Genomic DNA, 13998 nt, shown 5'->3' on the forward strand with positions numbered 1-13998 from the left:
TAAATAATTTTACTATGTTGGAAGATTTTACAAAGAATTAATTAAGTTATAAACAATTGATGAATCAAAAAATTGAATTAGCTATGTACAAATATACAAAACTAGAAAAGCTTGCTTGCGAATTCGTCTACATGGGAAGAAGCTGACTTTCTAGCGAGTTCTCTGAGTTGTGATAAGCTTCTCCCTAGTTTCAAAGCCACCTTCATTTCAAACAATTCCCCATTTTCTCTTTTCTCCAAATCTCTTTCCTCAAGTGTGGTCTCAATTGATTCTTGCAATAACTGGAAAAAGCCACCACAGTTTCTATACATCTCAATCACCATCCCAACTTGTCCACCATGCTCAAAAGCATTTACTGTGCTAGCTAAAGCCCCAGCAGCCACTGCCACTATTGGTGCCCATGATCCATTACCAACAAAAGCTGAGCCCAAGGCTGCAATGCCTGTGAGTAATGGACCTGAGATAGCTAAAGTCTTGTTGATCTTCAATGCCAAGTTGCCAAGTCTTACATAGTCCTCAATGTCTTTTCTCTCCACCACCTTAACAATCTCTCGCATTTCCATTTCAAGTTCCTCAGTCCATCCATTGTTACATTGTTTGCCTTCATGTAAGAAGTTTTTCTTTTGTAGTACTTGATTTTTAGGCCACCAAACAGCTGGCTCAAACTTTGCAGGGAATTTTTCAAGCATTGCACCAAGCAAGGGAAGTGGGTAGGCTTTATCAAGTGCCAAAACTTTTTCCATCACCTCCTTCACATCTTCTTGAGTTGGAGTTCCAATGGCGAGCAAGGTTTGGATTTGGCTCTGGAGCTGCTTGAACAATCTTGTAGCATTACGCTGTTCTTCAGCAAGCTGTGAAGGCTGAATTTTATTCATTATTAGCAACATTCCCGTGGCCACGGAATACAAAAGAGTGGACGATAATTTCAACGCCAAAAGGGGCATTCCAATGCCACCAGCTGTGGCTGCAACACCAGCCATTGTTGCGGCAGTGAGAATCATCATGTTGATGGAGTTTAGAAGAAGGGTGTTCCAATTGTCACGTTGTTCTCCAATGTTGGCATGCATCTCTACTCTATCAGCTACAGCCTCTAAGATAGCATAGAGCTGAGTGGTAACAATATTTGTACTAGAGTTGTGTGATCTATCTTCAATGACATGATTGATCTTTTCTACTGGGATTGTTTTTATGAACCCATCTCTTATATTCAGTTCCTCACCTAGATTTCTCATTGGTATTTTTGGAAGTGAGAGAGAGAGTTTTGGAAGCTTTGGGATATGAATAGCAGCATTGATTTTCCTTGAACAACAACATGAAGAGGATGATGAAGGTAATAGAAGAACTGAAGCCATTTGATTAAGAGGTTTTCACTTTTGGTTCTTTGTGTATATATGTTGTGGAAAAGAAAGGTTTTGATTTTTGAATGAAGGTGATGAGGCTCTCAACTCTTATTTATAGCTTGGAACTATAACTGAGTCAGCTACAGAAAAATGTTGAATTCAATGGCTGACTGGCCTAATCCATTCGTATTGGCTGACTTTTTCTTTTTCTTTTTCTTTTTCTTTTTTTTGGGTTAATTTTACTTGCTGACCCATTCTGTATTTATAATTTTCTATGTTCAAAAATGTTGTCTTGTTGTATATTGTGTCGAACTATAACTGGGTCGCGACGTAGCTATTAGTCTATTACTACAAACTGATTGTTTTCTTATATTACAATTTTGGATATCTCTATGAGGCCGGTCAACATCTCCAAGTCGAAAGCATGTGTCCTTTTCATATGCACACCAAGTCCAAAGTTTAGTACAGTAACGTAACTTTTGTGTCACATTATAGATATGATTTTTTTTTTTTTTTTTTTTTTTTTTTTTTTGCTGAGATGTTTGATGATAAATATTAAAAAAAAAATGATAAGTTTATATGAAAATAATTTTTTACAACTTACGATTAACCACATCATTGATTGGTGGTGGTGTTAAAAATTTATAATGGGTATGTCTTTTATTTGGTTTTTGATATTGGATTTTGAGGACCCTTGGTCTAAATTGATTTTAAAAGCTCAAATTATGTATTTAAGAGAGATTTATAATGATTCATAAAAAAATAATAATAATAAAAAAAAAAAAAAGGGATTTATAAAACTTTTCCTCGAAAAAAAAAAGTAATAGGAATCAAGAAAACCATGAAAACTATTATCATATATAAGCTCAAATGTAAAAATACCTTCGATAATGTAGAAAACCTTCAATACTAGAAAGGACAGAATTTTTTTTTTTTTTATTAAATAAAGTCAATTCTCCACAACCTTGGCCATGGACTTGTCTTCCAAATTTTTTTCACAGCTCTTTTGCCTTCATCTCTCTCGTAACAAAATAATTTTGATTTCTGGCAAAACGCGTAAAAGGACAATACCATAATCCTGTACCTTCTTCTAGTCTTTTTTTTTTTTTTTTTTGAAACCGGAACCAATATCATTAATTAAGAAAAGAAGAATCCAAATACAAAGCATCCACAGCAGGTGGAGGATCCTCCTCCAGCCAAACAATTTCATTGTCAAGTAATCTAGCAAACCTAGCCAAAGAATGAGCAACACCATTAGCACTACGCCTAATACAATTATAAGAGATGGACCTGAACCCTGCAGCCAAACACCAGATATCTTCGTAGATTAAGCCAAGACGTGAAAGGTCTGGTTGGGCCTGAGTAATCATTTTCATCACCACAGCATTATCGCCTTCCAGTACTATCTCTGTGAAGCCCGCATCAATGGCAAACTCAAGCGCTTTACGGCACGCCATCACTTCCACCTCCTCACTGTCACGCACAGCGCCTCCTCGAACCGCTAAAGCAGCCATGACGTCACCCTTTTCATTCCTAATCACTGCCCCATAACCTGATGCAGCACCCTCATCAAAGCAAGCACCGTCGAAGTTCAGCTTGAAAAACGTTTCTGGTGGAGGCTGCCATGTCTGCTGTACTGGACCATGATTCGGGATAGGCACATGCAAAGAGTCTTGTGCAATCGAATACTCCTTCAAATAATCAACTGCACGTTGGGCTGATCTTGAGGGATGCTGGAAAACCCCTCCATGAATAACCGTATTCCTCTGGTGCCATATCAGTCAACAAGTAACCCAGAACAGATTCCATTCCTCATCGGAAAGCTTCATCAGAAGACCTGTGACCAACTGCAAAAAATCGTTCTGTGCTGTACCAGATTTCTGAAGTCTACCCAAGCTCCCAGCCCAAACATCTTGCGCCGCGCCACAACTCCAAAGAACATGCAGAACCGTTTCAGTTTCTTGATGACAGAGACAACAACGTGCATTCTCCATCACCCTTCTTCGAATAAGATTATCTTGTGTGGGCAGAATATTAAGACAAGCCCTCCATGAAAAAATCTTTATCTTGCTAGGAACAGCTGCTTTCCATAGACGTGACCAAAGGGACCCAAGTGCTCTGTGCTCTGAAGACTCCCCATCATTTAACTCATCCTTCCTTAATTGTTTTGCCACAAAATACCCAGACCAGTATATCTGCCTCTTCTAGTCTTTAACATATTTTAAGTTTGCTATTTTCCACAACAATATACTCTTTTTGGATCGTAACATCCATGACATCTCATTATCACACGGCTAAAGTTGTTTGTTCCATCAAATTTGGCATTAAAGACAGTAATGGTCCACAACAATGATATTCGAGGAAAGAAATTTCGCTCACAATATAAAATTACATAAGTAGTATAGAAACTTTTTCTTGAAATCCAATCTTGAATATACCCAAAAATTTAAATCCCATGAACAATAAAGACTAGATAAATTTTATTTTCATTCATAAAAAAAGAAAAGAGAAATTTTATTTATAGAGTGGCGGCAGTCTCACATGAGGTAAATAATAACAATGGTCACTACATTATCAATCGATTCAATACTAGGCAATATATAACCCACTCATTGCGCAGGATACATTATCGCGAAAAATTTTATTTAAAATATTTAGACCTTTTTTTAAGTTGTTTAAAAAAATCTCTTCTATTTTCCAATCAACTGTTTAGAAAATTTTAGAATTTTTAATTCTCTACTATTTTAAATTCCATTACATATTGGAACAAAAAGTTTGTAATATATAATATTTTGAATCAGATGGTTAAACAAATCAGACCACGTAAAATTCTTTTATTATTAAGCATTACAGGCTTCATTTTTTCCTTCATAAAAATAGAAAATGAATACTAAAGTGTTGCAATCAATCCCATTGAAATATGAGTTCATATGTCAAAGTGGATAAAAAAATATTTTACAAAGATACACAATTAAAAATCCCAACAATGGAACTAAAGAGTTCAACTTGTTATACTTCTTACAAATTGTTCACTATTTCTTTTAAAAAAAAAAATTCATAGGAGGGGATCGAGGGTGCTAACCCGGCCACGATTGTATTATCTGATTTCATGTAACAATCAAATGTCCCGTACATCAATAAATCAATAAATATAAGGGTCCGTTTGGTTGGAGAGGCAGAAAAGTGAGAGGATAGAAAATGGTAGGAGAATGGAAAGTAGGAGGATAAAAAAGATTTTAATTTCTCTTATTTTTGTTTGGTTGGAAGTGGAAAAGTGGAGGGGTGGATAAAATGAATTTAAATAAATTTACTCATATACTCTTATTAAAGAATAATGCCCAATTAAAACAAAAAATTGAGATATAACCCAAAAAGAAAAGAAAAAAATAAAAAAGCAATCAACCAAATTTATTATAAAAAATGAAAATCATGTCCCAAAAAAAAATCATGTCTGGTTTTAAAAAAAAAAAAAAAAAAACCATCACTCTTAGACCCTAGAAAATCAAAAAAAAAAAAAAAAAAAAAAAAAAAAAAAAAAAAAAAAGGTAACTGGATGAAAAAACATTTTGGTGGGCCTAATTAAGGAGAAAACATCTAGCCCCACTATTTATTTTCCTTCCTCCCCACTTAACCAAACACACTCCAAAAAAGTTTTCCTTCCTATTTTTTCTCCAAAATTTTTCATCCACCCTGTTTCACCTCCAAACAAAGGGATGAAGAGAAAAAGATAATTAATATATATATGGTTGGGTTCAAGTTACACCTAGTGCAACTTTAAGCAATATTGCACTACCCAATAAATTGTTATAGAATTCATATTTTGAAAATCCTAAAGTTGAATTACATGTTCTATATGTTTTAACATTCATGCCAATTTTCATGTCAATTTTCATGTTATTTATAATTCGACCCATAAATTCATATTTTATGCATTATTTTAAATTACAAAAACTTGAATTTAAATAATTGATTGATGACATGACTATTGATCTTTGATCACCTTGAAATTTTGCAAGTATAGAGAATATACAAAGATAATATAATCTAACAGTGGATTTGTCAAAATTCGCATCTAATTAAAAAAATATTGAGTAATGTAATATTACTTAAAGTTACACTAAGTATAACTTAAACCCATAAGATTTTGCCATGTGGCACACTTTATTAAGATAATTGAAATACTCTTAAGTCATATTAGAGATAAGAACAAAATTTAAAAAAAAAAAAAAAAAAAATCAATGTTTCAAAACTTTTCATCTCTCTCACACACACAAAACTCTTTGTATTTCCATTCACCCTTTTCACTTTTGCTCATTTATATACCCATGCCCACACCCCTTTATGTCATCCCATATCAAATACACTCAAACAAAAAACGATGTTATTTACTTTTAGCCTTTCAACGACACCTACATAACTCCAACATTGTCATATCATTTGATTCTAACCCTTCATATGAATAAGCTATGACCAAGGAAGGGAGCTTGCGTTTTTTATTCAGTTACAGCAGCTTACAATTTTAATGTTGAAGTTGGACGTTTTGGATTTTATGAAGGTTGTGATTTTCTTTGAGTTTTTGGGTGTTTGGGATTTTGGTTTTGGAAAATCATAAATGTATTTTGTTTTAGAACTAAAGAAAAAGAAAAAGAGACATTCTAATTGATTATTTATGAAATTAGCTTCTTTTTTTTTTTTTTTTTTTTAGAACTCATAATGTGTAGGTTTCCTTGTAAGTTTTATTACTACTATATTGTGCAGTATGAGTCATAGTGATAAAATAAAAATTGATTACGATTTCAAAGTGTTTTGCGGTTTTTTTTAAGGATACGGAATTCTAACTAAAGACAATTAAATTTTGATAAATTGATGTATTTTTAGCTAATTTTTCTTGGTTTAATCATGTTTTCTTTATGTTAATACTTACAAATGATTTCCTTAATTTCATTTAGAGGTGGCAAAATTGGACATTACCCATGAACCTGACACGACACGACATAAAATTAGCAGGTTATGAGTTGAGACTTAACGGGTTCATGTTATATTCGAGTTGACACGGCTGACCCGTTTAATAAACAGGTTGGGTTAGCGTTGAACATATAGAACCCGTTTAATCCATTTGACCCATTTAATTAAATGATATTTTACCAATATACCCTTTAAACTCTAGATATATAAACTTATTAGTTATTGTAATTTATTTTCTTTGACATATTATGATTAATTATTTGTGATATTGTGATGTGCTTTAGTTTTGAATGATTATTTGTGATACAATTACTCGTTAGTTCTGAATTTAATATTAAAAATATTTATTTGTTTGTTTTTCATAAAAAAAAATTTTCATTTTGATAAAATCTGATAAATAAGTCGACACGACTGACCCGTTTAATAAATGAGTCGTGTTAGGGTTGAGTAATCTTGACCCGTTTAATAAACATGTCGGGTTAGTGTTGACCTATATCGTCAAATACTCATGAGTTGACACGACACAAATCCAACATGCGAACACGAATTGACACCTCTAATTTTCATTAAGATAATGAATTGGGTATTTGAGATTGAGGTCTTGATATTTGGTTGTGAGAATAGAATGGTTGAGGAAGTGTTTGAGAAATTTCTTAAATTTATATAATTTTAGAATATAAAAGTATTTTATGCTTTAAAAATTCTTATTTTTAGATTTCAAAATCATTTAATCAGATAAAAAATAAAGCCTACTTTTAACAATAAATATTATAATATGTTATAGTCTTATATATAGTGTTATGCAAATTTTTTTAATAAAATATTAATTAAGAAAATCAAGTTTCAAACTATTCAACAAAATTGTGAGTAAACATAAATATTATATAACAAAATAAGTATTATATGTAAGTCTTAATATACATAAATATAATCTCAAATAAAAATTGTTAAATATCTGCACATCATGCAGAACATCATATAATAATTTATAATAACAATCACATTGGCTTAGTCAAAAATTTCTGTCTATTATAAATTTCTGTCCATTTGCAAAACATTAACATCTAATTTTTTATCCAATATTCTAATTGTGTTTTAATTTTGTGCCACGTGTCCTATTTAAAATTTTTAATCTTTATACTAATTGAGTTATTAAGTGTAAGAACTAAAGATTCTGAAATGAGTGAATGAACCGTAAAAAAACAAATCAACCAATAATCAATTTTGCTGCTCTTACTTTTTCATATCCAACGATTTGAATGCACACGAGTTCACCTGCAAGCAGGTTCACACTGTTTCGAGAAATCACTAGAGCAAACTAATTAGACACTTGTGAAAAATAAAAAATTTATGTTTTTTTTTTTTTTTTTTTTTGATTTCCTGTGTTGTAGGGAGCAAAACAAGATGTGGAGATAAGAAAATTTCGGAAAGAGAATAAGGCAGGTTATTTTTGGTAACAAAACACTGTTAATTATTTTTAGTACGATAATTATTGATAAAAATTTATACGTAAACTTTGCTATCTGTAAGGGGTTTGGAAAAATATATTCAACCTCAAAGTTCTTTTTTTGCTGCTTATATATTATCCTTTTTTATTTAAATTAAATATCAAATTATTATTGAATATATAATCTGTTTGAAGTCGCATGTAACAGGTTATGCTTTTTTTGTGTAGGTATTTTTGTTCTCGCTGTGGTCATCATGCATGGGGTACCGGTGTGTAAGATGGTATGATATTTCTTTTGATAGTTGAGTGGACTTGGTTTTGCTTTTCAATTTTTGAATAGGATTATCATTTGATTTCATTTGCAATAACTCATAATGTCTTAATTAAGTATGTACAAATGTTCATCAAAGCAAACACCTATTAGCATTGATTATATTTTGTTATACCAGTTTTTATTAAATTAAGATGGAGTTAATTTTCTGGAGATTGTCCTCTTGCCAACAAGAGCTTTCTTATGGTAACCTGTTATAATTTCAATAGATTTTATGTTCAATAATAATTTGATTTCTATTTTTTTTTTTAAAAGATAATATGTGATAAGCAAGAGGTAAACGGTCTTGGCCTTTGGTTTATCAAGTTTGCTTAGACCATATGAGTTTCTATGTTTCATTCTATCTTTAGCTTAGACCATGAATTCCTTTCCAAACTAACTCCAAAGTAATATTGATGATCATGGATTAATGAAAAGTTTGATCATTCTTATCTCCATTTGCATCCCTTAATGATCATGTGGAGTAAGAAGATCACATGTCAGATAGAATTAGAGAGAAGGCAGCTACCAGTTGCCAGGAGCCTAATTCAACTATTTTCGTCAGTTAACGTCGCTTCAAATTTAGGGACATGCTCTCCAAATAGTAGTGGTAATTATCATGATTTTCAATTATATGGTTATATATGTTTCTTCATGCTTAATTTTAAATAAATTTAGCAGGTGATTGCTTAAACAGTTGTTGATTAATTGGCAAAATAAGAAAATTATTTTGTGAAGTACTTTGTAATTTGTATGAACACCTTACTCACTTAGGTAAGACAACTTTAGCATTACCACTGTTTGAATGTTTCCGTACATAAGTATGGATTACAATTTAGTTTATATATATATATATATATATATATATTAATTGGATTTTCAATTTTGTTCCACGTGACTCATCTAATTTTTAATTTTTGTACCTAGCGAAGTATTAAGTATAAAAATGGAAGAGTCCAAATTCAATTAGGTTCTAAATTGAATTTCAATTGGAGTCTAATTTTGCATCACGTATCCATCTAATTTTTTTAATTTTTATGGTAAGTGAATTATTAGGTGCGAAAACCAAAAAATATAAATCCAATGAAATTTTAAATTATATATATATATATATGAGAAATCATTACATATTTTAGAAATATATAGTTTAAAAAAAATGTAAGCTAATACCATGTATAATTTGAACCTCTTCTAAAAAAAGTTATAATTTGAACCATATAATTGTAATTATTTTTAATTATACCCATGCATATGCACAGAGTTACATACTGGGATTACACACTAGTATATATATAAAGTCAAAACTTAGATTTTCAATTGGTGTCTAATTTTGCACCACATGTCCCATGTATTTTTTTAATTTTTGTTCGAAGTAAGTTATTAGTACAAAAACCAAAAAGTCAAAATAAATAAAAAAGAAGGAAAAAGAAATTTTTGGTTTGACTTTGATAAGGTATTAACATGATTGTTGGCAATGGGGATTGGGGAAAATTAAATAAATAATGAAAATAGAATTTAAATTTAAATCTAAACTAAACTCTAGCAAATTGAAAATTAATAACATTTACTATAAATATTTTTTCTTATAAATTATTATTATACTGAGAGTCGTCAGACAAACTAAAATTGAAAATTTCATGGATAACAATTTAAATGATTTTTTCATTTATTTCAAAAAAACTTATATTTTGTTTTATAAGTAGTTTTTTAAATATATATATAAACATTATCTGTAAACTAAGTAAAATTTAATATACATTTAGTAATGCTTATTTGTAAATGTATCCCATGCATATACATGAGATTATAAACTAGTTTCATTAAAACTTGAATACACATCTAATAAACTATAATTAAAATAAGGGAACTCAGATGCCCTTAAAAGTGCACTATTCAATGCACTAATTTTAATTTGTGTTTCAAAAATAAACTGCCAAAATTAGTCAATAAAAAAAATGCTAAAATGCAAATTATATTCTCTAAGTTTGATTGAAATTCATTTCAATCTTTTAGTTTTACCTTTCTTCAATTGAGTTCTCTAAATTTCAAATTCATTAATTCGATTTAGGTCTTGCGTCCAATCTTTATTTTATTATATGCTAGAAAGTGAGAAACTAAGAAAATACATACATGCATATTCTTGTGCTGCGGTCGTAAAGTTATTTGTGTCTGCAACTTAAATTTTCAACAACTTGTAATAGGAAATTCAACTTATTATATAATATGTGCAAGAAAGTGATGAGAAACTGAGAAAATACATACATATTTGCAAACTCATTTTGCACAAGTAGCTAATACAAAATTCGAGAATTAAGCATTTTGTTCCTATGTTAGAAGATTGTACAAAGAATAAATTAAGTTATAAACAATTGACAAATCAAAAAATTGAATTAACTATGTACGAAATATCCAAAACTAGAAAAGTTTGCTTGCGAATTCGTCTACATGGGAAGAAGCTGACTTTCTAGCAAGTTCTCTGAGTTGTGATAAGCTTCTCCCAAGTTTCAAAGCCACCTTCATTTCAAACAATTCCCCATTTTCTCTTTTCTCCAAATCTCTTTCCTCAAGTGTGGTTTCAATTGAATCTTGCAGTAGTTGGAAAAAGCCACCACAGTTTCTATACATCTCAATCACCATCCCAACTTGTCCACCATGCTCAAAAGCATTTACTGTGCTAGCTAAAGCCCCAGCAGCCACTGCTACTATTGGTGCCCATGATCCATTACCAACAAAAGCTGAGCCCAAGGCTGCAATGCCTGTGAGTAATGGACCTGAGATAGCTAAAGTCTTGTTGATCTTCAATGCCAAGTTGCCAAGTCTTACATAGTCCTCAATGTCTTTTCTCTCCACCACCTTAACAATCTCTCGCATTTCCATTTCAAGTTCCTCACTCCATCCATTGTCACATTGTTTTCCTTCATGTTAAAAGTTTTTCTTTTGTAGTACTTGATTTTTAGGCCACCAAACAGCTGGCTCAAACTTTGCAGGGAATTTTTCAAGCATTGCACCAAGCAAGGGAAGTGGGTAGGCTTTATCAAGTGCCAAAACTTTTTCCATCACCTCCTTCACATCTTCTTGAGTTGGAGTTCCAATGGCGAGCATGGTTTGAATTTGGCTCTGGAGCTGCTTGAACAATCTTGTAGCATTACGTTGTTCTTCAGCAAGCTGTGAAGGCTGAATTTTGTTCATTATTAGCAACATTCCTGTGGCCGCAGAATACAAAAGAGTAGACGATAATTTCAATGCCAAAAGGGGCATTCCAATGCCGCCAGCTGTGGCTGCAACACCAGCCATTGTTGCGGCAGTGAGAATCATCATGTTGATGGAGTTTAGAAGAAGGGTGTTCCAATTGTCACGCTGTTCTCCAATGTTGGCGTGCATCTCTACTCTATCAGCTACAGCCTCTAAGATAGCATAGAGTTGAGTGGAAACAATATTTGTACTAGAGTTGTGTGATCTATCATCAATGACATGATTGATCTTTTCTACTGGGATTGTGTTTATGAACCCATCTCTTGTCTTCAGTTCCTCACCTAGATTTCTCATTGGTATTTTTGGAAGCGAGAGAGAGAGTTTTGGAAGCTTTGGGACATGAATAGCAGCATTGATTTTCCTTGAACAACAACATGAAGAAGATGATGAAGGTAATAGAAGAACTGAAGCCATTTGATTAAGAGGTTTTCACTTTTGTTTCTTGTGTATATATGTTGTAGAAAAGAATGGTTTTGATTTTTTTTTTTTTTTTTTTTTGCTGAATGAAAGGTTTTGATTTTTGAATGAAGTTGAAGAGGCTATCAACTCTTATTTATAGCGTACAACTATAACTGGGTCAGCTACAGAAAAATGTTGAATTCAATGGCTGACTGGCTTGACCAATTCCTATATTGGCTGACTTTTTCATTTTAATTTTTTTGGGGAGTTAAGTTTATTGGCTGACCCATTCTGTATTTATAATTTTCTATGTTCAAAAATTTTGTCTTGTTTACAGTGTCTCAAACTATAACTGGGTTACGACGTAGCTATTTGTTTAATTATTACTACAATCTGATTGTTTTCTTATATTTTTTGTGTCATACAATTTTAGATATCTATAAGAGGTCAACATCTCAAAGTCGATAGCATGTGTCCTTTTCATTCACACACATGTCGAAAGTTTAGTATAGTGTTTGACAATAAATAATAGAAAAAAATAATAAATTTATATGAAAGTAATTATTTACAATTTACGGTAAAACTTATTATCAAATAATAATAAATTGTTGTGGTGTTGAAAAATTATTATATATACGTATGTCATTTATTTGGTTCTTGATATTGGATTTTGAGGACCCTTGGTTTAAATTGATATTAAAAGCTCAAATTATGTACTGAAGAGAGATCTATAAAAATTTTCCTCCAAAAAATAAAAAAAGGAGATTTATAAAAAAAAAATTATAAATAATAGTAACCAAGAAAACTTACAAATTGAAGCCTAATTCAACTATTTTCATTAGTAGAGGGCGGAATTCAAATATTGCATCTTGGTCTAAATTGATGTTAAGAGCTCAAATTATGTACTTGGAAAACAAAAGAGATTTATAAAAATTAAAAAAAAAAATTATAAATAATAGGAACCAAGAAAACTTTCAAATTGGAGCCTATTTCAACTATTTTCATTAGTGGAGGGAAATTCAAATATTGCAACTGTGAAATAGAGATTGAAATTGAGCGACAAGAGGATAACTTACAAATTGTGATTTATCGTTTTATTATACTTACCTCATGTGATTTAATATAATTCCACTGTAACATTTTTGTTTTTACAATTCATAGATGCAATCATGCAACAAGTTCTCTTGTGATTCAATATCATTCCATTGTAACATTTTTCATCTTTTACAATTAATAGATGCAACAAGGTGTAGAAACATTAATATGAGCATATGACTGTAAGAGATTCATTGGTAATATCACGTTATCTTTTTCATCACTGCACACTTTAATGTAATACAAAACTTTAGCATTAAAAAACATGTGGTACTAATTCAAAATGTAGATTTCAAAATTTTTTTTTTATTATTGTTTTTAGTCCCAATTTGATAAACAAAAAATTTCATTACTTTAGTTTCTTGAAAAAAAAAATTTGTTATCAACCATAGTGTTTCGTGCTAATATCAAATTCCTTATACAACATTCATAATAATAATCAACACTTTTTTTTCACTTTGAATAATAATAATTTAAATTTTACAAAATTCAAAAGAATACTCTTAAAATTCTTTCATTTTTTTTTTCTTTTTAGCAATATTGTTCAACATTTCCATGCGTATGCATTTGTTACAAGCTATTATATATATATATATATATATATATATATATATTAAAAGTAAAAGCTTAGAGAAAATCCATTTAGGTTTCAATTGGATTCTCAATTTTGCAACACATGCCTCATTTAATTTTTTATTTTTGTGTCAAGTGAAATATTAAGTGTAAAAATTAAATAGTCCAAATCCAATTAAATTTTAAATTGGATTTCAATTGAAGTCTAATTTTGCGCCATGTGTCCTTTTTTTGTGACAAATGAATTATTGGGTACAAAAACCAAAGAATCTAAATCCAATTAAATTTTAAATCATTTCATATTTTAAAAATGTATGGTTTAAAAAATGTGTAAGCTAATATCATATATAATTTGAATATCTTCTAAAAAAATGTATAATAATGATGTTATTTTGATTGTTTTTAATTATGTCTTGCATATGCATAGGGCTACACACTAGTTTAGACATAAAGTAAAAACTGAAAGACAATTCAATTAAATTTTCAGTTGGTGTCTAATTTTGCGCCACAAGTTTCATTTTGTTTTTTTAATTTTTATACCAAATGAGTTATTAGTGCAAAAGCGAAAGAGTCAAAAATAAATAAAGAGGAAGGAAAAAGAAATGTTTGGTTTGACT

At 30.6% G+C, this 13998-nt stretch overlaps 4 protein-coding genes across 4 annotated transcripts; all 4 read right to left on the minus strand.

The window, feature by feature from the left end:
• Positions 1-91: 91 nt before the first annotated feature.
• On the minus strand, positions 92-1394 carry LOC126702450 (probable F-box protein At4g22030). The gene has a single exon (XM_050401151.1). The coding sequence runs from the start codon at positions 1350-1352 to the stop codon at positions 102-104; it is 1251 nt and encodes a 416-aa protein (XP_050257108.1). The 5' UTR covers positions 1353-1394; the 3' UTR covers positions 92-101.
• Positions 1395-2473: 1079 nt separating this feature from the next.
• LOC126704139 (uncharacterized) lies at positions 2474-3327 on the minus strand. The gene is made up of 2 exons (XM_050403166.1): positions 3214-3327; positions 2474-3106 (listed from the first exon to the last, which is right to left on the minus strand). Exons 1-2 carry the CDS (start codon positions 3325-3327, stop codon positions 2474-2476), a joined length of 747 nt encoding a protein of 248 aa, XP_050259123.1.
• A 7150-nt stretch (positions 3328-10477) lies between these two features.
• Positions 10478-10939, minus strand: LOC126702458 (probable F-box protein At4g22030). The gene has a single exon (XM_050401160.1). The coding sequence runs from the start codon at positions 10937-10939 to the stop codon at positions 10478-10480; it is 462 nt and encodes a 153-aa protein (XP_050257117.1).
• Positions 10940-10984: 45 nt separating this feature from the next.
• Positions 10985-11728, minus strand: LOC126702459 (probable F-box protein At4g22030). The gene has a single exon (XM_050401161.1). The coding sequence runs from the start codon at positions 11726-11728 to the stop codon at positions 10985-10987; it is 744 nt and encodes a 247-aa protein (XP_050257118.1).
• Between the last annotated feature and the right edge of the window lie 2270 nt (positions 11729-13998).

Source organism: Quercus robur, chromosome 10 (assembly GCF_932294415.1).
Source record: "Quercus robur chromosome 10, dhQueRobu3.1, whole genome shotgun sequence".
NCBI classification, from domain to species: Eukaryota; Viridiplantae; Streptophyta; class Magnoliopsida; order Fagales; family Fagaceae; genus Quercus; species Quercus robur.

Excerpts from the sequence above, each read along its gene's own strand:
- LOC126702458 (XM_050401160.1), bottom strand. The coding sequence starts at position 10,939 with ATGGAAATGCGAGAGATTGTTAAGGTGGTGGAGAGAAAAGACATTGAG.
- LOC126702450 (XM_050401151.1), bottom strand. The coding sequence starts at position 1,352 with ATGGCTTCAGTTCTTCTATTACCTTCATCATCCTCTTCATGTTGTTGT.
- LOC126702459 (XM_050401161.1), bottom strand. The coding sequence starts at position 11,728 with ATGGCTTCAGTTCTTCTATTACCTTCATCATCTTCTTCATGTTGTTGT.
- LOC126704139 (XM_050403166.1), bottom strand. The coding sequence starts at position 3,327 with ATGCACGTTGTTGTCTCTGTCATCAAGAAACTGAAACGGTTCTGCATG. Across the intron at positions 3,107-3,213 it reads GGGTAGACTTCAGAAATCTG|AGGAATACGGTTATTCATGG; the intron begins GTACAGCACAGA and ends ATATGGCACCAG.